Below are 23,706 nucleotides of genomic sequence, written 5' to 3' on the forward strand. Positions count from 1 at the left end.
GGACTGGAAATGTTCTAACTCATAGACTTTACACTATGTATGTTTAAAATCTCCACATGCCAGGCCATAATTACTTGCTTGTTAAAGCTTATTGTTTGGTGGTGGTGAACTTTTTTTTTTAACCCAACAGGCCAAATTCTGGGCATCTGTACTTTCTTTGGTATTGTCAATGAATCTTTGGCTGCCATCTAATGGACGGAATGAGCAACTAACCACTTTTCAGCTCAGAGGAGTTGGACAATCAAACAGGACACAAAATTCAATCACAAATTTATTTACTGCATGCATTCATAGTATTACAGCATAATTTTGACAAAAGGCATTGAAAATGTAATGATAAAATGAGCTAAAAAGTAAAAAGTAGTGATATTAAAGTATGCAACAAGTTGCAATGTTATGGCATTTTCTCTTAACAAACAGTGCTAAAATTAGAAATGTATTTGTGTGTGTTTTCATGCTTATCAATCGTTTCTGGGCTCCAATAGCTAAAAGTTAATATATTATTGACAATACAACAACCAAAAAATATCAACTATAAAAACAATTTGATAAAACACATTGGATAAAAAGGAGCAGTGGTAGTAACAAAATGAAGCTATACAGTTACATGTAATGCAGTTCTACCAGAGTATTTGAAACCAGTCTGGTGCACTGGATAGAGCTGTGAGCAGTTCATATATACAGTGCAAAAAGTGCTACAGTGGTTTCATTATGCTAGCTGGTGCTTTATAAATAAGCTAAAATACAACACTATACCCACTTAAGTAATAATAATTATACTAAAAACACTACACAGTGTCTTCATATTATGATAAATTCCATAAACTTTTGTCAGATGGCTGTTTTTCCTATATTCCTTATAATATTGATTTTACATTTGAGATACACTATTGTGTTTTTTTTGTTCTGAATACAGACACATATGGAATATGTATTTAAAAACTAATTTTGACAAAAGCAACAAAAGCATGGTGGTGTAAGTATGTGAGGAATGCTTTTAAAACAAGAAATAACAGAAAGGAAAACATTATACAATTCAGTTATATCAAAAGAGTTATCACTGCATACTCTTAATTGTATAGGCACAGGAAAAGTATTCAAAAACATCCAGAGAAATATATGAAAATGTCCAGTGTATAATATCCAATTTTATCTCTGCAGTGTGCGTATATAAATGCAATTACATTGTGTTTACCTGTGAGCTGAGATGTATCATTTTAGAGAAATGATTGGGCGTGCACCTGAAATGATATATGCCATCTATTGCTTTACCAGCATTCTGTCCAGTTAGCAAAATACAGTGTAAGCTATTCCAGTGTTTCTTGAAATATTGTCAGTGTTGGACTTGTTGCATGTCCATTATCAGATGCTAAGAGCTGTCAGTGTTTCTACACTTTGATTTCCAGTGACTTGTTTACTCATCCAGTCTTATCACGTTATCCAGTGACTCTGCCGATATGGACACCTTCATTTAAGGAGTGGTCATGAGGATTTTCTTTTTTAGTTTGATGCATTTGCATGAACATTTTATAAAACAATTTGATATTTAATTCAATGTCACAATCGAGATAGAAATACTACACAGTATTTTCCTCTCTGTACAGTGTTGAGTCAGATGCTGCATGAGGAGACAGCAGACAGTCTGGCAGACTGCAGCAGTCTCAAACACAAAGCTCCACTGTAGAGACCCAGGATTTGCCAGTGTACACTACTGAGGTATATTTTCGATGTGAGTTGCAACCATTCACTGAGGCCTTCAGCAGAAGCCAATGATCTTCGCTCCAGTGTATAAAACTATTGAAAAGTGTTTTTGTTTTCAGTTGACACTGGTTTCAGTGTACATATAGACTCATAGTATTACAAAACGAAACGAAAAATGTGTGCGGTGTCATCTACAGTATCTTAGCCTGGACTTGATTTAGAAACATGAATTCTGCTAAAAAGTAATTATGGCTTATATTAAGTATGGAAGACATAGTGATCAGTAATAAAGTGAGCTATAAACTCATGGGCGTTACTTTCACAATAGCAGTTAACAGTGACACAACACAGTCGTCAATTACAACGATCTAAAACATTTTCAGTGACAGAAATAAAAAAAGAAACTTAAACAGTGTTTGAAACTCCAGTGATCACAGCAAAAAGAGATGTCTTAATGCATATACATATGGAGGGGATTACAGTGGGGACAGTGGTATATAGTTTGTTCTGTATTAAATCTCTTTAAAAACAATGTACAAGAATGAGACAAAACCCTTTCCCATCACAACAGCGTATAAATGGAACCACAAAGGAGAAATGTGGCGTATTTAAAGGCACCTGGGACACATCATCTTCCTCCTCACACACAGCTGCTTTGAATGAGAAAATGGTAGTCAGAGTATGATGAGGTTTCTCCTTCAGTGGCACAGCTCACTTCACTCTGTCAATGAAACACATGTGGAGATGACAATCATTAATCAGTTCCATCCAATGTCTTTTTTCTCAAACTAAGCACTACCATGAATCCCAGGACACAGAGAAACCATGTATATCCACATTCTGCATATTCTGCCAGGTTTACTCACAGACTGGGAGACACGGAAGTGATAGGTGATGTCCTGGAAAGACAGCACAGGCACTGACCACAGGTGACGAGTCCCCTTAGAGAAAAGTAGAAAGCATAAAATTATAAATTTATAGTAAGTCACCCTTGGGGAAATATGTTTTAATTATATGAGGAATCATGTTTGAATATATTATAAAATACCTTTGTTGATGTACTCTGACCCCCGTAGAGCTCTGCATCTGTGTGGTTGGGGCATAAACGTCCCTTGGTGGCTCCACATTGTTGTACCCACACGCTGTTTGTGGACCTGCAATGAATAGGTAATGCTTTATTTTATTGGTCTTTCATTTCCTAATAAATGTCTAATGATCGCTTGAACGTTAACTGGAAATAAATGCAAAATGCAAAATTCTGAGTTTATTGTTTTAAACCCAGTTAATGATTTATGGAGGGATTTCCTTGAAAGAACTGCTTAAACCCAAGTAAAATCATCAAATTATGCCTGAAGACTTTATTCTTCATATACAGCATGTTGAAATGTATGCTCCCCTTTGAACAAATTGCACAGATTTGCATGTTTGGCTGATCTACTGTGAATGACAAAAGACTCTAGGCTAAGACAGCTTGGCAATTAATTGGAATTAATTTAATTTAAAATGTACCAATTGAATACTGTCTCTACGTTACTTATAATGATGCCAAATTCTTTCAGGGAATCGTCCCAGGAAATTATTTGGAATTCAATTTACACTGGTGAAATAAAGTGTCAGCGCTGCATGTGTGCAGTTATGTAGATGGTGTGAGGTTTGTATACTCACGTCATGTACAAAGTGATTTGTGAGAGGGAGGAATTTCTTTTTCCATGGAGCGATACTGTGTAGCTAAAGTCAACATAGAGAAAAGTACTATCACCATACAGAGGCCTGAAGTCAAACTTGACTGTAAAAACAAATGATATTTAAAACATACAGACAAGTGACAAATTAAAGAAAAAAAGTGAATAAACAAATAGAGAAGCACAACCAATTCAGATACTTCCATACACGGCGTGATGTGTCACTGACTAGTTAGATGAGTATGAAAATGTCACCAGATCGTAACACAACTGAACACCTGTGGGAGATTTAAGACAGCTCTCTCCACCATTGTCTTAGGCACGCACAAGTTGCTCTGGATGCTTGAGTTTACATCATTTTTACATCAGTCGGTATATCTTTACCTGCAGCTCTTGGGTGTTGCACAACTTTGTGCTGTGATCTCTTGGTTCGTCTCCACAATATGAAGACTAGTCAGGGAGGGAGCTGACCTTCCTCCTGCAAAAGTGAGGGAAGCTGCATTATGAGCGACCGTACCCATAACATTCCTTTGTACAATATGTAGACGAGCTTTGTTTGCTGCTGTCAAACAAATGGTTTTACTGTGTTTGCGTACCACATATTATGTGTGTGAAGAAAGTGCCATGTCTGGGATGTGTCTGTGGAGTTACCCTTTGTGTGTAAGCTGCGTTGTCTTCGTGGCAATGGTTGACCCCCGGGCAGACGGTTGGTAGCTCCCACTCCGTCCAGGTCTGTAGGTGCCGGCTTTTTGGACTTGGCAAAGTACAAGGGTGCTGAGGTGTGACTCAGTCGGTTTCTGCTGTGGCCATCCTTGTCCATCAGTCTGGACTTGGCCTTCTTAATAATAGTGCCCAGTGTGGGAACCAGGCTGCCTACATCTAGAGAAGGAAGATAATTAAGCTGTAGTGAAGGCAAATAAATAATGCAGGAAAACACGTCTCATATTTGCTGATTTACCTGTTGTGGATTGGTTGTTACTCTGTGTCAAAACTGTAGTTGATTGGTTGTTTATGGCTGTGGTTGGACAGCAAGCTAGAGGATTTGTGAGACAATGAGAGAAATGGATCAGATCTAAGTAGAAAATGTGTATAATATATATTCTCTTATATATTCTGAATGAGCTTGTTAAAGGGGCTATTTGTAAGTTGTCTATGCCACCGAATGTGGTTTCTTGCTGGTAGCAGGTTTGGCACTTCTTCTAGACTGGTGAGTAAACAGCTGTTAATGCTAACGCTGGCTATGTAGCGAAAGCAAAACTTATAAATAGCTCCTTTAAATGTTATTTCCAAAACCACCAAAAGGAGAGGTTTGATCCTACAGGCCACTTAGTTGAGATCTCCACTCACCAGGTGCAGGGGTGGTGGACAGTGGAGTATATGGACTCTTGCGTGAAGATCCCAGTGCAGCTCTGGACCTGCACAAATCAGATGAAGCAGTACAGCAGGTGGAGACCATGCTTTAGTTAAAATAATGATGCACTTAAAAGCTAATGAATATTAGGGTGTTTAGATAAGTGACTCATGATCTTGACCTCCTTTCAGAGAGGACAAAAGAAACACCCAACTAAGCAATCAAAGATAAGGCTGAAAGTAGATCAGAAGTGGCAGGAAAGACAGATTTTGAAAGCGTACCATGGGCAGACAGGCGGACAGAAAGTTACAGTGGCAGTGAAGATGGGCATCCAAGAGATGTAGAGAACACAGGAAGGAACAAAGCTACAGAAAGCAGGGACAGACATCATTATTCTAGGAGATATCAAAGAGGAGAATTGGAAAACTGATTAAACCCTAAGTGTCTGATTTCCTCAAAAGCACATACGCGTCTTTCTCTGTGACGTCTCCTCTATGGTGAAGAGTCAGCACATAAAGGACAGACATGGAAATGACGCTGTAGGGAGACAAATAAAGATCCAGTAGGTTATTGTGTCATTACTGTGTACAGATGTACCAGTTTTTTTTTCGCATCACTATCTATTCAAACACATTCTTTTTCAGACCTGAAGGCCATGACAATGACTAGTGCCAGGATGGTCCCCTGCATGAATCTCTGACTGATGCAGCCTTGATCTGGAAGCGAGTTCTGCAATTAAAAAAACAAATTGCATACATTAAAAGCTTTACATCCTGCTGTTCACTGACTTATTAAACCTTTTTATATACACCAAGTATCCCCACAGACCTTGCTCCCAGGTCTGACTGTCTTCTTCTTGAGTGGGCCGCTTCCCGTCCTGCTAAAATAGCTCCCTGATTGGCTACATAGACGAGAATAACAAAAGAAATACATTACTTCTTTTCTACTCATACAAGATGCTTTCTGTCAACATGTAACGCCTACTTTGAAGCTTAAATCTGTTAGCGATTAGTCATTGCTCTCACCTGACAGTGCCTCCACTCACAGTGCTCTTCATGCTGTCAAGACGACGCAGCTTGGCCAGTTTGCGACTCCAGCGCTCCAATTCGTCTATACGAGTCTCCAGGTTGTCTGTCAGCTTACACAGCTCCTTCACCGCGCCCACGTTCTCCATGAAGATACGTTCCTTTGAAATTAGAGGGGGAGAGCTGTTAGTGTGTGTAATGTCTGACTGTGCTGTATGTATGTGTGTGTGTGTGTGTGCGCGTGTGCGTTCATCACCTTGTTGACGACTAACAGGTTGGGAATAGTTTCTCCATTGGCGCACACCACATCACCCCCCTCCTTCACTGCCTCAGGCAAGATTTGCTGGACCTCCTGAGCGATCACTCCTGCAGCAGGAAACAAGTGTTGATGGGAAAAAGAGCAGCAAAAGCATGGCAGCATGCACAGGTACAGGACACACGTGCATAATTATGCAGCAAGAGACAGATCACATATTAAGACATTAAGATGATATACAGTGTACAAAGAAATGAGATGATGGAGCTAAACATTTAAATTTGAGCAAAAGGTTATTCATGAGGTTGTTACCAGTCTCTGCAGTGTTCTCTATGCCCACGGTGGCAGCAAACTCAGGCTTATACTGATAATGGACCAGCCTCATCTGAGAAATCCGTTTCAAATTGTCTGTGGTGTCCACCTACACACAGGCAGAATGACAGTGACACCCATGCAGATGGTATGAAAACACATGTTCATGTTGCAGATGAAAATGCTTAGATCAAGTACAATGAAAAGACAAAACTCAAAGTGAAACTGCACAGTCAGGGAACTGTGCTGGGCACAGGCCTCTGTATGACATGATGCATGATGACAAGCACGAGGCACGCAATGACGAACTGACAGTTTGGAAACACACGCATGCACACACACACAAACACACACCCATATACATACACACTGAGTGTCATCCTGACCTCCTGGACATTTTCTTTGGCCCTGATGTCAGACGGGTGCACCAGGGAGCCCATGACCTTCAGGTTGCCATGGACGACAAGGGCCTCGTCAGGCCGGTCGGTGTTGATGCCGACTCTCCCGTGGTGGTAGACTGAGTCTGGTAGTTGGCCGCGCTGCCACAGCACCTCGTTGTCACTTTCAAACTGGCCTGGGTTGGATGCCTGTAACAGAGAGACAAAGAGGAAGGTGCACAGAGAAACTGTGGTTCAGATATTTCAAAAAAATTTGCTATAAAAAACATTTGCAGTATTTTTAAAAGAATAGTTTGACATTTTGTAAATAGGCTTATTTGTTTTGTTGGCCAGATAAGATTGATATTTTGTTGTGAGTTTCAGAGGTGCTGGTAGGCCTATTTTATAGATATTGTTTTTTTTCCCTGTTTCCCCCTGTCTGTAGTCTTTATACTATGCTAAGCTAACTGGCTGCATTTTACAGTCACATATTGACTGCACAGATACAGTGTGAGGAAAGAAAGCAAATAAGCTTATTTCCCAAAAGGTAAAACTGTTCCTTTAACACAAGCTTAAAATGTAAAAGATTGACTTCAGCCTACATTATAACTTATAGCTTAGCCAGTGTTTAAATTCAGTGTTTATTTGCACATTTAGCCAAGAACAAGAAAGTGAGTGTGTAGCTTTCAAACAGCTCTTCTGACACTTATAAGGCTCATACAGTTAACTATACATTGTCATTCCATGCTTTACACATCTGCAGTATGTACAATACCATCGCTGTCCAGTGAAAACCATGCATTTACAAATTTGGAGAATTTTAAATTTCTAGATAAACTGCAGGAAAATTGCAAATCTTCCTTTATGTGTTAAGAAAATCTTCCTAATCCTTAAGCTAAATAAATAATTAAAAACCACTGAATCATCTGTTTTTAAGATACATGGTGTTTACAGGACAACAACAATACATCTTGTTTCATAGTTTGAACTCTAACTAAACTATGAATTTTGGATTGTGTAAGTGTGCTGGGGATCACTGCCACGCAGATAAAAGGAACGAAAAGACAGAAAATGGAGGGGATGTTGAGATCTACACAGTGATTTTAAAGTGCCAAAAGCTGTGTACAGTAGACCAAGAGAAAGGTGTCACATTCACAAGGGATATGATTGTTGTAGGAGGCAGACAGACATGGCCAGACGTTACCCTGACGATGATTCTCTCAGACACGTGAGCAGCCACAGTGTAGCTCTGACTGTGGGACTGAGCATGCAGCGCCACCACCAGCATGAAATACCTGCCATGACAAAAAATCGTCAGGAGACACTGTGATTATTAGAGCTTTCATCGGACCACAGTGAATCGCATGTTGACGATGATGATGTGATGCCATGTGTGTCACCTCTGGTCAGGGTTTGGTTTGCCCTTCTTCCTCATGTTATTCGCCGTTGTCTCGCTGAAGTGGAGCCGCCCCACTGTGACCTTTGTGACCTGCTCTGGGGGCAAGGTGACACTGCAACAAAATCACAGAGACATTATGCAAAAAACTGTTTCCTCTTCAATTAAAGGAGAGGCTCACAATATTCCAAGTCTGTCTTAAAACAATAATCAGGTGCCCACACGAAAATAGAAACAGTTTTTACTTGCTGCTGTTATTGTTCCTGCCCCTGTTCATACTGGCCATTATAAGATCCAGTATTTAAGTGATTTCAGTGTAAGTGATGGGAGACAAAATCCATAATCCTCATTCAGTCTCATCAGCCCTCATCAGTCAGTGGATATCTTTCAAAGTTACAGTCTTTGGTGTGAAATTCCCCCAACAGTAACTTTGTAAAGTAACTTTGGAAGATAATAACTTCATTTGTCCATCTAAAGCCTCATATTAGCTTCAGAAGCATTTCTGAAGACATTACTGCATGAAATGAGGACAGTGGATTTTGTCCTTCATTACTTAAAAAGAAGTAAGAGCATCTTTTAATGGCTGGTATAAAAGAAAGAATGATTACAGCAAGTTTCAGTGTCCATAAGGGAAGTTGAATATTGTTTTTAAAAAAAAATGTTTTAAGTGTTCAGACTCACAGCACTGGCTTGAAGGGTCTCTTGCTGCGGTCGGACTGTGACTGCTCCACACTGATGGACTGGTTCATGGCCTCCACCTAGCAATGAAGAGAGAAATAAAATATGTACTAAATACACTGTTGAGCTAACAATTATCCGTCACATCGATGTCATGTTCATTTTGCCTTCACTCACCTTCACTCCGTTGAGTTTGAGATAGAAACAGTCGATGGGCTGCAGGCCTTCACTTGTCTTGATGTACTTGGGGTCTCCCAGCATGCCTATGTATACTGTGACCTGGAAATGGTTCTTCTTCTGGCAAACAAAGGCATCATCAGCCAAGGAGAAGTTGAAGCCCTTGTCAGCATCGACACGGTAGGTTGGCATCGGGCTAAAGACGGGGAAAGGGATCATGACATGTGAGTAATGTGAATGGGAAATACATGTGAACTCGCATTTGTTGTAAGTCAAATGTAAAGTGGAGTTTTTTTTTTTCACTAGGGGGAGACTCTTTACTCTGTTACAGGGGCTTCTGCATGTTCTTGGGTCTGAAGAGAAGACTGTATGGAGCATATGTAATCTATGTAGTAGTCTATGTAGTCTACTATCTGATAAAGAAATAGACATTTTAGGTAATGTGAACATTGGAAAACCTTCAATTCTATTATTCTTTGGAAATGCTAACTTTAAATCAGTAACATTATAGTTAAATAAACTTTGCATCATTGTTTGGGACCCCGGGGCCTCAGTTTTGGTGACGGTACTTTATCACACAGGGGACTAAAATATTCTGAAAGACTTAAATCTAACTTAATATAAATGAAAACCCTCTGTTTCCTTTATGTAGGTGTGGTGTGCTCGAACTTGTGATGGGCAACCAGGTGGTTGTGATAACACATCTGCAAGATCTTGTGAGTTCATTGTAACCTTCCTCCCATCTATACTTCTTTCTATTTTGGCATTGCAACAGCACAAGTAGGTGCACACTAATTTATCCCTTTACCCCCTCCTCACAAAACCCTGTGCTCGTTCACTCCCCCGCACAGCTCACTCCTGAGGAATTCGTAGAACTCTGCAACCCTGCTATTCCTTTGGCGCTCCCCCTGTATGCTTTGCTGAATTATCCATTTAGCCAATTATAACTGCTTTCATTTTTGACTCTCTTTTGGCTCTTTTTGTTCCAAAATAAAGACCTCAAGATGTACAGGTATGCCAAAATAAATTCCACCCACAGCTCTTTGCAGTTTGCGTCATAAAGTGGTGTCCACTTGTTCTGCTGGTGAGGTTGCCACTTAATGCACTGATAGTTTGGGTCCAAGTACGTGTTGTCTGCATCCTGCATTAAACCTGTGACAAACAGTTTAAAATATCAGGAGTTAAAATGAGACCAAAGACTGTTAAGAATGTCCACAACTGCTCTGCAAAAGTCTTTATCTGTGTGAGAGTTAAAGGGTAGAGGGTAAAAGCAGGTGAGGATCAAGTAGAGGAGATGAGGAAGAGAAGAAAGATGCCTGCCTACCTGGTTCTTGTTTGATGATACCTGTGAGGATTTGGGAATTGAGGGTGCTGTTGGGAGAGTCAGAGTGCTTCCTCTTCTTGGCCTGGTGAACAGGGATGCCGCTGCGTGAGGAAACGGAAACACGGTCAAAACTTCCCACCATTCCTTCCGTTCCATCAAAACTGGAAAGCGCCACCCTCCCTCCCTCTCTCCCTTCTTCCCTCCCTCCTGCATAACTTCATGACTCACTCTTGCCCCTGAGGATGCTGCAGCAGCTGATGAAGCATCTGCGTCTGCTGCATGTCTCCACTTCCGCTCGTGGCTGGACCAATAGGATACTGTGTTATCATGGGCTCAGGCTTCAGGTACATGTCCCGATGCATGCTGGGATAGTGCCCGTGTGGTGGGAGGGGTGGCGTTGGAGTCATGTGACACATGTTCTCTGGTGTCATGGTCCTGATCATGTGAGGATCTGAAGGACACAACAGGGATGTGGCATAATGGTTACACGACCGTGCACACTGTTTGCACGCAGAATGCAGCTCAGTATTTCTCTCTGTTTCACATTTCATTTCTCCAGTTTACTCTACTTTCCTCCAACCTCGGCAGAAGGTACTTTCCACTGTTTCAAACTGGAGGGATGCCAATCAGATAACACTATTCCACACCTTTTTTTACTAATGGGCAAGACCAACACAGGTGTGTGAGCAGCAAGAAGTACATCATGACTTTGAGTGCTGTTGTTGTTCAACTGGGTCAGTCTTTGTGGAAACGCTTGAAATGAGACTGATTTTAAATGATAAAATTCAATTTCAAGACAGTGCATCTAAACTGTAGATTAATAAAATGGCAGACACAAGCTGTCTTTAGTGACTTGATGTATTGATTTGTTAGCACATGAACTCGATATTCTCCTCACCTGTTCAAAAACAATGAAGAGATGAGTAACAGATATTGACTAAAGCAAGGAGGTTGCTGTGACACACATACACCTTGAATACTTACTTAGTCACTCCCTCTGACTGTGCTCACAGTGCAGTCTACACATTAAAGTACCATTTTGTTTCTTAAATGCTTTGTCACTCACATTTTGACATGGAGAGGAAAAAGTGTCTGTTACTTACCATTCACCTGCTGTGGAGAGTACGGCTCTGAGCTGGAGTCCGGGGGGGACTCAGGTAGTGTCCTAAAAACCACAGAAAACAGTAGATGTTACATTCACAAGAACAATAATGTCAGACTCTCAAATTGATAGAAATTGGTCAATTAGTACCATGCTTCAAGTTGGCAAGGCCTCCCTGGAATATTCTTCCTATTTTCTAAGCTGCCATCATATTTCAGGGAGAAACTCTCCTTTGGGACCAGAGTCAGTGGAGACGTTCTTTACACAAGCTTGTGTGCGTCAGGATTTTTTTGCAGGATGTAATCTGACTCTCTCTCTCTCTGTCTCTTATCAGTCTCCCTCCCCCTCTTGACCAGCTAATGTTTTATTTGTACAAATGAAGCTTAATCAACTATTGATTGCATAATGGTCCTGTAGTAGGGTGTGTGTCTGGTTTCGTTGTGTGCTTAAAAAAACCCACTGCGTCATATGCTGCAACTTCTGCCTAATTTCATGTTTAAAGTGTGAGTTTCAAAGAACATCTTGAGCATTTCTTCAACATTCCTAAGTATCAGCTCATGTTATATATTTTCTCCTTCTTGTGCCCCGATCCGTCTGCCTCTGTGGTACTGTGCTCACCCTGGGGCGTAATGGCCCCTGTGCTCTGGCTTGATGTGAGCCTGCTGCTGCTGCTGCTGCTGCTGCTGCTGTCCCAGGCAGGGGTAGCTGTGTCGGAGGCCCAGGGACGGACCTGGAGGGTAGGCGTTCTGACAGTTAGGGGGCCCAGGCGGAGGGGCTCCTTGGCGTAGGGGAATAGGGGGGCTCACACCACACACCAACCCCCCAGAGGAGGACACTCCTGCCTGGGGAGATGAGTAATTTGGTCCGGGGGTACTGTGGACCTCTGAGAAACAGCTGGGAGATAGAAGAAGAAGAAGAAGAAAAAGAGGGATTAGCCTTATCAGAAAAAACAAATTCCTTTGTAACGACATGATCTGATTCAGTTGGTGCATGTTGTTTTGACGTTGCTGGGTTGGTGTGGAGTCCCCACTGACATGTCAGTGCTATCGTCCTCCTTGCTGATGTACTCTTCCAGGATACTGGTGTCGATGTTGGCTGGCTCCAGAGAACTGGTAATATCATGACCTGTGGTGAAGGGAGGGTCGGGAACACAGAGGGGGAGATGGAGAGCATCTGGGAATTAGCAACGAGAATCTTTCATCAACTCCACACACTGCCACAACAGCTCTAGTTTCAACACAAGCTTTTGATGTTACAATTCCCTTTAAGATTGAGCTAATAACATATTACATACTCAGCTTGTTTATTATCTGTGGCTTTTCCTGCATATTCCAAAGGACTTGATTACGTTGTATTAATGCATTTGTATGTCGGAAAATGTAAGTAACTCAGTTCTGACTGGCTCAAAGAGAATTTAAAGATTAAGGTTACAGGAGTGACCAATGGTCTAATTATGTTAGTAGTCAACATTACAGATCACGTACTGATGATTCAGTGCTGGTTACACATATGGACTGGAATCCCTCCAGTTGATGGAGATTATTTTGTACCTCAGCTGCTTTTTCCCCGTTAGAAAAAAAAACTTAAAACAGTTAATATAGACTAACTACATCATAATTACTAGATGTGTTGTCTCTGTTTTCTTCGTTCACTGCAGTTCATGTCTACATTAAAGTCGGGATGAATCTAAAAGGGCTGCTGCTTCTCATTGTGTTTGGGATGATTTGAAATATTTTCTATACGATGATAGAAGTATGGTAATTTTATAATTTCCTAATCCTCCCGTTACTTCACCTCAGGGTCATTTTCACCCTTTGATAACCAAAGCCTCATAAATCCCAAACACATGACCCCACTTAATCTTTACAAAACCAACATGTGGAACAAGCACTTTCTTCTGCATATATTTAGAAAAGAGTAAATTTTCTTCCATTTCTTCTGTTTTTCTATTGTCCACAGAACATTTAACACAAGTGTTACATGAGAGACAGAGATGAATTTTCTTTAAAGCTCTAGTCACTAGTCGCCCCAAACTGCAGATGCTAGAAACAGAGTGAGTGTGGGAGAGGAGAGAGGGGGAGCAGGACGGAGGGCGTGAAGCAGAGGGTAAGGACCTGATATAAAGTGGGTGGGCAGGCAAACCCCAGTCTCACACACACACACACACAACAAACACACAATGCACACACACACACATCACGCACACACACCACACACACCACACACACACACACACACACACACACCAACAACACAGCCACAACACACACACACACACACACACACACACACACACACACACACACACACACACACGCTTTCTCTGATAGATTAAGCAGCTACTCAGTTGGGAATGTGAGGAATTTTTGTGTTAGCATTAGAAGAAATTCTCTTTTTCCCTCCTTTTGTCTTCCACTAATGCTTCACTTATCAGAAACCCAAAAGAAATGTCATCTATTCGCATTATTGTCACAGTTCCTCTCCTGACCCTTCTTGTGAATAATTTGCTTTGAAGCCCAGAGTTGACTGTGTACAGCAGCATACACGTCAGCAACAACCATCAATCAATAAACCCACAAAACAAACCACTTGTCTCTGATCAATCAGATTTAGAAATACCCAGGTTGTAATGTTTAATAAAACCTCACATTACCACATTATTTGAGAAAACTAGCATGTTTACACATACTGACTTTCTTCGCTGGACAGAAACAGATGGTTAATGTCTTTTGATATGTGCCAATGCGAGGGGAGAAAAGCAGGATGGTTCCCCTTAAATAAGATCCAGATGTGCACCCCACCCAAAAAGGCAGTAAATTTAAGCTGGCAGGCCTGATAACGAAAAAATACAGAGATGGAAGGGGAGGGGAGGGGAGGGTAGACGGAGGCTGAGGAGAGCTAAGGCAAGAAAGACAAGAATACAAGTTTGATGTCCAAGGATGGAGTGATAGAGAAAAGAACCTGTAAGGAAGACGTTAGAGAAACTACTGTGTGAATCAGGGCTGGAGTGAAGAACGGCTGTGTGTCCAGGAGAAGTCCCAGAGCGAGCACAGTCGAGTTCAAGTCAAGAGTGGCAAAAGTTCAAGACCTAGATTGAAAATCAAGTCCCCCAAGACCCAGTTATGTTTACTTTTTTAAAGACATTTTTAGAGTCAGCTACAGCCTCTACCTGTTCACTCAGGACTATCCGTGTCATAAAATGTGTAAATTGGAGATGTAAAGTAAGACATAGCTATACATGGAAACAAATTCTGGTAAACAGCTCCAAACATAGATGTGCCTGCTAACAGGCTGAGCCCTTGAAGGAAGAGTTGTGATTTGTGATTTTGGGCTATTTAAATACTTGATTTAAGTATATTACTGGAAATAGTAGACGTTCAAAAGCTTTTATATAGCTGCCACTCATCTTCCCACTTGCGTCATTTGGACATTAAACTAAATATAACATTACATTACCAAACTCTAACTAACATAACTACTTGTGAAAAGAAGCTCTGTTAGATCACTGAGGTAACAATGAAAGCTAACAGAAAGTCAACAGGCACACACAGTTCATGGAGCAGATACAGCGAATGTCAAACTACATCATGGAAATCGAAATTTTTTCTGGTAAAACAAAATCACAAAGAACAGAACTACATAAAGGTTTAAATGGATCTGGTCAAGACCTGAGTCGAGAGTATGGCAACCACAGTGCTAGTGTCCTGTAAGTTTGCAGCTGATGAACATCTTTAATGAGATCAGACATTTTCGTTGCCTTTTCTTCTGGAACTTTTCAACACCTTTCTAACAATCCACAAACAAGAGCGCTGCCATGTCACATTTAGAAAGGAGATTTATAGTTAAGGCTGTCATTAAATGCTATTCTTGTGCGGATAAAGAAGAATAGAAAGATAAATTAAGTAACTGTAACCACTAAATCACTGAATCAGTTAAGTTTAACTTGCTGTGAACTGGATGTGTAAATTTCCCTGTCCTCTATGTTTTTCTCTGTCCAGCTGTGTTCAACAAGAAACAGTGAAATGATTGTCAGTCCAACTTCGATACAGACTGGCCTTTTGAGAGATTAGGGGCTGAGAGGGGAGCGTGTGCGTGTACGTGTGTGTAAGCATTTGCGTGCATGTGTGTGCGTGTGCTTGTTTGTGTGTGTATGAATGTGTGTGTGTTATTCCACCATTTCAATGCCCGAGTTGTCAGCGCAGTAATAATCTAAAATGAACACAAACAGAGGGCCGAGTGTGTGAGTGCCCATTAAACATGGTTTGACTTATATCATTCAGTCAAACGCACAGCTTTTCCTTTTCTTTGCATGTTTTTCAAAATAATAGTCTATAATGTAATTGTCTTCTTTTAGAGTTTTCATCAAATATTATCAAGGCCAGTGACGGCCAAGAAAACGACACTGAATGAACATAAAAGATGAACTTGAACAAAAAATTTTTTAGGACTTAATCTCAACTTTTCACCGATTTTTGCTTCTAAAATGAGATCTGTGCAGCACTCACATGTGTGTGTTAATAATTAAACACTTTCAGAGTATCTTACTAAGAGGGAACAAAGTCCATCTGATTATCAAACAGTTAGGGCAGAATGAACTTGGCTGCACACCCACAACACATATACACACACTGTAAGACAGTCACCACAGTAGGATATTTAACATCAAATTACATACTGTACAAATAAAACCTTGCAACAAAAAAATAAAGCTAGTCTTTGTAGAATCCTTCAACATATTATATAACAGGTCTACATTAAATGAACAGGAGGCTTCAGCCTATGTCCTGTACCTTGATGCACTTTTAGCCTCATTTTATCTGTTTTCCCAGTAGCACTTTGGAAGAGACTCAAAAAATCAACTAAAAGTAACCTAATGGATCCTACTAATGTCAATATAACCAATGTACAAAGGCAAACAATGTCACAGCTGGTCTAGAAATTGCTCGACAGTCTAGAAACACAAGAATTGTGTCTACAGTGAACATCTTTAACACAGACAAACAAATAGACACAGATTGTGAAAGGAAACGTGTCAAGTCTACGGGAGGAAAGTGTAAGAGAGGTTTGACATAGCCTGAGAATTATAGACCTTCTCCATTTGTTTACAAGACAGGGTTACGGGTACAAGAGCGAAGAGCATTGCTAAGACACCATGGACTAATAAATCACATCTAAAGAGAAGCAGAGCGGACAGAGCGGCAGAGTACCTGCGCGTAGCCAAAGCATGTTGATGTCCTTGAGATGAAAGCACCTGAAACAGAAGATGAGAAGAACAATTCCTCTCTATTTTTCACATGTTTCCCTACTCAGGCTGAAAGTAACTTTCTTTTGCAGACCTGAGAGTCGCAGATCAGGGTATCAAGTGTGCATGTGTGTGTGTGTGTGTGTGTGTGTGTGTGTGCGTGTGCGTGTGTGTGTCTGCGCGTGCATGCCTGTGTGCAAAAAGCATATTGTGTTTGTGTGCGAGTGTGTGTGAGAAAGGCTTGCGGAGTGTTATAATGAGGATTATTCCCCCAGTCATGAGAAAGGGCTGTACCAGGCTACCACACACAGCCCTTGTCGCACACAAGCACTGGTCACACCGGTGGACCTGGCTCAGGAGATTACAGGAGTGACAAGGCTGGGACCGGGACACGGAGAGAGGCTGGAAAAAAAACGCAACACTGCAAATGCGAGGTTGAGTTTGAGGGCCTATGCTAGACAGAGTTATAGAGCGTAAAAATAAGAAGATGTAGAGCAACATGTAGAAGATGAAGAGGAAGATTTGGCTTATTAGACTGATAATGCTCAGAATTCAGGCTTGAGAACAGAGTAGACTTATGTAAAACAGATGAGTAGAAACTCTTTTTTTCCTTTTAAACTACTGAATTTCAGACAGAGCGTTTGCAGTTATTATGCCTGTGCTTTGGATTTATAAAGATATTTGTGGATAGCGACCGATGACATTCAGGCTGCAAGCAAAACATCTTATAACGCCCTTAATCTGCACATCACGTTCTTTTTTCCATAACAGCCTCTCTTCCAGTTACTGCACAAATGTGAACTCACAAAGTGATCAATCCTACAGGGTCTGGTTCTACCATAAACAACATTCACTGGCTGAAGATTTCTCAGTTGGCACTCAGCACTAATGGGAGTAATGCACGACCATGAAAAACTTAAAACCCACCCGTAAGCACTGTAAGCCTGGCTGCTCAAAAACAATACATTCCTCTGACTGCAATTCACAAACCGTTTTGATTTGTTAAACCCCGTAAATCAGAGGAAGCGTCCATGACTCACAACTGTTGTGGAATACAATGTGCCTTGACAGGAATTTTTATTTAGTATCACAGGTGAGGTTTAGTTTTCAAAGGCAAATATTGAGTAAAAACATGATTAATCTGCCTTCAGGTTAGGAGGTGAATGTGCTCCAAGTTTTATTTCTGAGTTTATTAACAGTATCTTCCACCTACACATGTTCATTACAAATTGAAGGGTTTTTAGCAGCACTGGCAGCTCTTAGTTTGTTCCACAAAATATCTCAACAATTGTGTAATGGATTGCCATGAAATTTTGCACAGACATTCGTGGCTCGCAGAGGATGAATCTTATTTACTTTGATGATCCTGTGACTTTTCCTCTAGTGCCACCATGAGGTCAAACTTTTTCTTTATCCCATGAAATTCCTCGATGTCTGCCTACAGGATTGGCACAAATTTGTGTTCAAATACTCAGACAGTGAATTCAAATAACTTGTTGATCCCCTCACATTTCCTCTTCCTCTTTCCTCTTTTCAGTATAGTTAACCGACATTCCCATTTTTAGCTGCACTTTGTTTTACGCTAAATTTGCTCATGGCAGCATGCTAACATGCTAAACTAAGATGGTGGACAGGGTATACACTGTACCTGTGAAACATCAGTATTTTAGCATTGTCAATGTGAGCATGTTATTTATTTATTTATGTTCATTTATTTATCTATGTATCTATTTAGTTAGTTAGTTAGTTAGTTAGTTCATTTCTGACTACAGCTGAAAGAATTAATTGATCAGTCAATGTTGATGTTTTCTTTGTCTTATGTGACTGTATGTTGGTCAAAACAAGACTCACTTGGACTTTAGGACATTGTGATGGTCATTTTTCCTTAACTGTCACATTTAATTGAAAGGATAATGAGCAGTTTAACTGATAATGAAAATAACTGTTAGTTTGAGCTGTGATTTGGATGTTAGCATTAAGCTAATCAAAGTGTCAGAGATCAACCTTACAGAACCACTGACTGAATGACTATAGACCCTTCGTCTTGTTATATTTATACACAGTCTAATGTCTGTTGGATCCATATTTATTTCAGTGTTATTTGCCTATTTTTTCTTAGTAATTTTCTAAATATTGCTGACATGCTAAAGGTGTAACACAAGGATGGGTGATTACTTGGAATAACACAATATAGCAGCAGTAAACGCGTGTGTTATGTTTGTGAGTGAGTGTGAGACAACTGTTTGTTGTCTAAGTGAGTCAGAGAGGAGAAGGTCAAGTTTTGAGGGGGTTGGTGGTTTAGCTGCGTTTCTCTCAACAGGCCAGTGAGTCTGCACTATCTCACCTCCTCACCCTGTCTGCTCACTGTCACTCTAATGGAGTCAGAGAGAGCGAGAGCCTGGAGAAGGCCAAATAGCCGAGGAGAAACACCAGTCCCACCTCATTGTGTTTTAACAGCCACCGAGGCTATGCCAGGAATGTACACTGTGCATTAGTGTGAATGTATACATATTTCACTAATCCTATTAAAACACAGTTTACCACTGCCAAAATCCATTATTGTGCAGTATCTCTCTCTCTCTCTGTGTGTGAGTGAGTGTGTGTGTGTTTCTTTTAGATTAAGGACAAGATAAACATGGACACTTTGACTAATTGTGTAATATTTAAAATTTGTGAGTTAATGGTCTTACTTTTTGCCACCAATTTAAATTCACAGTTTATTACCTGAACCCCTGAATCCACGATCTGAGAAATATATAACTAAGAGTTTTATAACATAAGGTTTACTTAGGAGGAAAAAAAAAAGTTAAATGGGAAAATAAGCATCTGAGGCGGCACCTACAGTATAATTCTCATAGACAAGTTGACATTTTAGTCCAAGCAAGAGTAGCTGAAATAAAGCCAGTGTAAGAACATCTCTCCAACTCCCAAAGCAAGAATGTAAACACACTAAATTCCTGTCAGAATGGCAAGGAACCTCTGACAGGCATGGGTGGCTGTGTATATTTAAGTCAACACTCTGTGTATACAATAATAAAGCGTAAAGTCTCTCTGCAGATAACTCATTATACATAAACCACAGTATATGTTTTCATGTGCACTTGACTTCTCCTGGAACACTTGACATTAAGTTCTTTAATTAGTAAGATGTGAGTTCTGTGGCAAACTGTAAATCACAGAGCACAGTGAGAACTCCTTTAATAAATGTGACAAAATGTGATTGTCTTGTTTGTGATATATATATATATATATATATATATATATATATATATATGTTCATTGCAGGAGTATGATGGACAGAATAAGGTTCACAGAGTCGTGTATATATTGTCAGATTCTGATTCTGAACTCGATTCAGTCCAGACCATCAAGTCTGCAAGACGTGGAACTGAGATGTACAAAAAAAGCTAAAAAAAAAAAAAAAAGGTTAGTAAATTATAATAGGATATAATAGAAAAATAACCCTAACAAACTCTTGATTTATATGTGGAAAAAACTAAACGAAAATCTCAATGATTTAAAGCCATGATATAAAATACTATATTTTTATTGAGCTGCTTTCTGGGGGGATAAACATAAATCATTGCTTTTCTGAACTGAGTTTGATTCTATTTCTGATCGTTTGTCTGATGATGATCAACACAACATCACTCACAATGCTCATCTGCGTCTGTAACACACACACACACACACACACACACACACACACACACACACACACACACACACACACACATTGTGCCACAGTTCCCTTGCAAAACACACCATTTATCTTGACTTAAATTCCTACACCCTTCCAACCCTCAACCCCACCCTCCTCCACCTCGTTTTTTTTCTTAGGATTCCCCGTTTAACTTGATCTGTTACCCATCACCAGCACTTTTGCTCCCTGCACCCGGTAACCCTCCTGCTTTGTTGCATTTTTAGTTTTTTTTTTTTCATTTTTTTTTTTTTAAAGATGAACAGCCAAGAGAAAACTTTAAGTGGAGAACAGAGTGCACGTTAATGTTTGGGCAACTTTCACATAAAAGATCACTACAAATGTTATTTGATCATAGTGATGTTAACCACCTGTCATGTGTAGGCTACATGCAGCAGTTTAAACCAAGCTTTAAGACACTGAGGCTTCACTGCAGCTACGTGCAAAACACCAGGCAAAACACTTCAACACCTTTCATGTTTCTCTCATTAAAACAAATTAGTCACAAGTCAAAGTGGTTGTGAGAGTAACAAAAAATACACATAGGACTATTTGTCAAATCTGTTTAAGATTTTCTGAACAATGAGATAATACTGACCCGTATTAATACACACGCACAGGCGCACAAACACACTCACATATACATATATATAGGCTATATATATATATATATATATATATATATATATATGATTAGAAATTCTTACCTTCAAAAAATCTCTGTAACGCTTCTGTTTCATCTACCACGTCCATCCTAGCGGGTCCCACATAAAAAATCCATGAAAGTCTCCCCTTGTCCGAACGAAATCAATTCGGATCGGGGAAACTTTCACATATACATCACGGAATCCAGATTATAATCGTCGTGAGTTTTCTTTATTTTACATAAATCCACCGCTCACGAAGAACTAGTCCTTTCTCCTGCTCAGCAACTTGGCGCTGGATTCACGTCCCTTATGGCCAAACGCCTCCAGTGACGCTACGGTTCAGGCTTTAACTTTAAAACTAAAGTCACAAGTGTGTTTTTTTTGTTTTGTTTTTTTAAAATTAAGGTGCCAACAAAAATCCATAGAAGAACAACATCAACACATTTCCCTTCAGGCGCACGTTCACTTCAGCGCCCACAAGCTTCATAATAAACTTTGGTTTCCTCTCTCAAAAAGAATCATCAGCCTGTGCGAAAATGATTTTAAAAAATCGAAGGAAAATATGAAATATATGTATAAAAAAAGTGTGGGTTAAAGTTGTTTAAACTTGACCCCCGAGGCTCTTGAGTTGCCTCTCTTCCTCCTGCGCCTCTCCCTCTCAGACAGGATGTGAGCAGCTGAGAGTCGGAGGAGAGGAGCTGAGGCAGGTGAGGGATGTGCGCCAGGCTGCTGCGAAGATCCCCGCACAAAACACACGCTTCAAGTTTCTGTAGGGGACGCATTGAGTCCGCCGCATTCGATTGGTTTACACTGACCTGACATAGCTTAATATATTATGTGCATTTTCCGCGTGGGAAGAGTTGCAATGATTAATCAATTCATAATTTCAGTTAATTTCAGAGAGCAAAAAATTACTATTAGTCAATTTCCCCAGTTTCCAGCTTCGTTTTCATTCACAATAGTTAATAAAATATGTTTGGGGTTTTCATTGTCAGTCAGCTAAATCGAGTAGAATCTGAAGACATCACTTTGGGCTCTGGAAGATTTTGAGGGTTTTTCACTTTTATAGACAAAAGGATCAATCAAGAAGATAACTGGTAGATATTTCTTAATTAGCATTTGGTTGCAGTCATTCTCCTATGGGTCTATAGTTTGGTCAATAAATTTTATCAGGATAAATGTATTAGCCTATCATGCTCTAAAACAAAGCAGCTGAAATATGAGATTTGGGCTCAAATACACTTTGTCTTTCCATCCAGGGAGGAGGGATCCTGCCTCTGCTGCTCTCCCTGAGGTTTCTCCCCTTTCTTCTTTTTTAGTGAAGTTTTATGTACAGTACACTGATTTTATTTTCTGATCCTGAGAGTCTGAGGAAATTGGGTGCTGAATTGATTGAGGAAAATGTTGATAATGAAATTGACTTGACTTGTAATTCATGAAAACACTTGACCTTAACTAAAACAGAATACAGTAGAGCTATAGAGTGAGGCTGCATTGTTAACACTTCAATTCATCAGTGCATGATGCACGATCCTTAAAATAAAGATATCCTCTCTGCCTGATCTACTAAAACTATTTGTGAAACCTTGAACTAAAGCAAAAGTTGTGATTTAAAAAACGTATCTGGGGCCCTTTCGAATTCCTCCAGCTTAAACAACCACAGGAGTGTTTTGTGTCAAGGCTTCCCAAGGGGAGGATTTGAGGGAATGATCCATTTCTCTCAACCTTATCAGCTGCATCCCACCCCCCCTTATAACAATGCCACTGTGTGCAGCCCCCACAGCCTGGACGCCCACCCCCCGCTTCCACCCCTCTCACCCACATGTGAGATGCTGTTGTGTTGTCTTGTTCCCCCACAGCTGGAGCATCTCTCTCTGCACCCCTCCACCCCTCAGCTTTTCCTCCATTCAACCCAAACAACGCCTCCGTTCTTTCAGCCACACTATGCAGATTGTTTCAGAGGACAAGCAAGAAAGAGAAACAGATAGAGGCTGCAGGGGACAATGAAACAGCTGGCTATGTTAAAGCAGTTCATTTTGGTATTCTGTATTTCTTATCTCATATAGCTCTGTAACTGCATGTGCATGAGTGTGTGTGCATGAGTGTGTAGCGTACTTGTACTATAGTCTTACGCGTTGTGTGAATATAAACCCTGTTCTCAAAGTCACACTACGGGGACTCACTTCCTATTTGGGACAGAAATCTCCACAAGGTGAATTGTTAAATTTTAGCATTAAGATCAGGTTCAGGTTCGTAAAGTCCAGGGAATAAATGTCAGTCAAGCGACGTCCTCCTGCGAAAATAATAAATGCTCAAGTCATCATTTGAAAAATATGAACTGCTAATACATGTGTCAAATTGTGTCCTGGTACAGTATATCAGAAATGATGGACTTTATCTTAGCAGACACATCGTGTGATCGGACTAATGTCATGTCATTGCCACTTACCATGAGGCAGTCCATTAGACATTATTCAAAGCTGCACTCATTTATTTTTTGGCCTGAACAAGCTGGAAAAAAAAATCAACACACTATCACTTTACAAAGTTGTTATAACCAACATTTTATCAAACAGTTTATTCTGTTTACATCTCCAGCAGATATGTAGCAAACAATATAATTTCATTCACATGTTGAAAGAAATATTTATTCTCCATTTGTCTCTGCTTTGGTCTTTTTTTTTTTTGCTGAAAACAGTCGCCTACTATAGCTGCTGCTGGAAACAAGGTGAATTA

At 40.3% G+C, this 23,706-nt stretch overlaps 1 protein-coding gene across 5 annotated transcripts; it reads right to left on the reverse strand.

Annotated features, from left to right (window-relative positions):
- Nucleotides 1-284: 284 nt before the first annotated feature.
- myrf (myelin regulatory factor) lies at nucleotides 285-21,610 on the reverse strand. 5 transcript variants are annotated; one of them, XM_022756311.1, is made up of 28 exons: nucleotides 21,031-21,610; nucleotides 16,589-16,632; nucleotides 12,416-12,506; nucleotides 12,000-12,275; nucleotides 11,383-11,444; nucleotides 10,508-10,730; nucleotides 10,280-10,380; nucleotides 9,993-10,107; nucleotides 8,956-9,151; nucleotides 8,782-8,858; nucleotides 8,105-8,215; nucleotides 7,894-7,999; nucleotides 6,714-6,914; nucleotides 6,328-6,436; nucleotides 6,016-6,125; nucleotides 5,760-5,920; nucleotides 5,563-5,635; nucleotides 5,381-5,463; nucleotides 5,203-5,271; nucleotides 5,016-5,099; nucleotides 4,731-4,798; nucleotides 4,342-4,416; nucleotides 4,035-4,262; nucleotides 3,768-3,861; nucleotides 3,367-3,429; nucleotides 2,750-2,855; nucleotides 2,568-2,642; nucleotides 285-2,422 (listed from the first exon to the last, which is right to left on the reverse strand). In XM_022756311.1, exons 2-28 carry the CDS (start codon nucleotides 16,605-16,607, stop codon nucleotides 2,342-2,344), a joined length of 3,057 nt encoding a protein of 1,018 aa, XP_022612032.1. In that variant the 5' UTR covers nucleotides 16,608-16,632; nucleotides 21,031-21,610; the 3' UTR covers nucleotides 285-2,341. The 5 variants fall into 5 exon arrangements, with proteins under 5 accessions (XP_022612032.1, XP_022612031.1, XP_022612030.1 ...); XM_022756310.1 differs by lacking the exon at nucleotides 16,589-16,632 and having other exon boundaries at nucleotides 10,301-10,380; XM_022756309.1 differs by lacking the exon at nucleotides 16,589-16,632 and having other exon boundaries at nucleotides 7,909-7,999.
- Between the last annotated feature and the right edge of the window lie 2,096 nt (nucleotides 21,611-23,706).

Source organism: Seriola dumerili, unplaced genomic scaffold, assembly GCF_002260705.1.
Source record: "Seriola dumerili isolate Sdu_G_001 unplaced genomic scaffold, Sdu_1.0 BDQW01000242.1, whole genome shotgun sequence".
Classification (NCBI taxonomy): Eukaryota; Metazoa; Chordata; class Actinopteri; order Carangiformes; family Carangidae; genus Seriola; species Seriola dumerili.

Coding starts and splice junctions, on each gene's coding strand:
- myrf (XM_022756308.1), bottom strand. CDS start 21,076: ATGGACGTGGTAGATGAAACAGAAGCGTTACAGAGATTTTTTGAAG. Junction 5,272..5,380: donor GTCATTGTCATGGCCTTCAG/GTCTGAAAAAGA, acceptor GTCTCCCTACAG/CGTCATTTCCATGTCTGTCC. Junction 3,430..3,767: donor GCAACACCCAAGAGCTGCAG/GTAAAGATATAC, acceptor TGTTGACTTTAG/CTACACAGTATCGCTCCATG.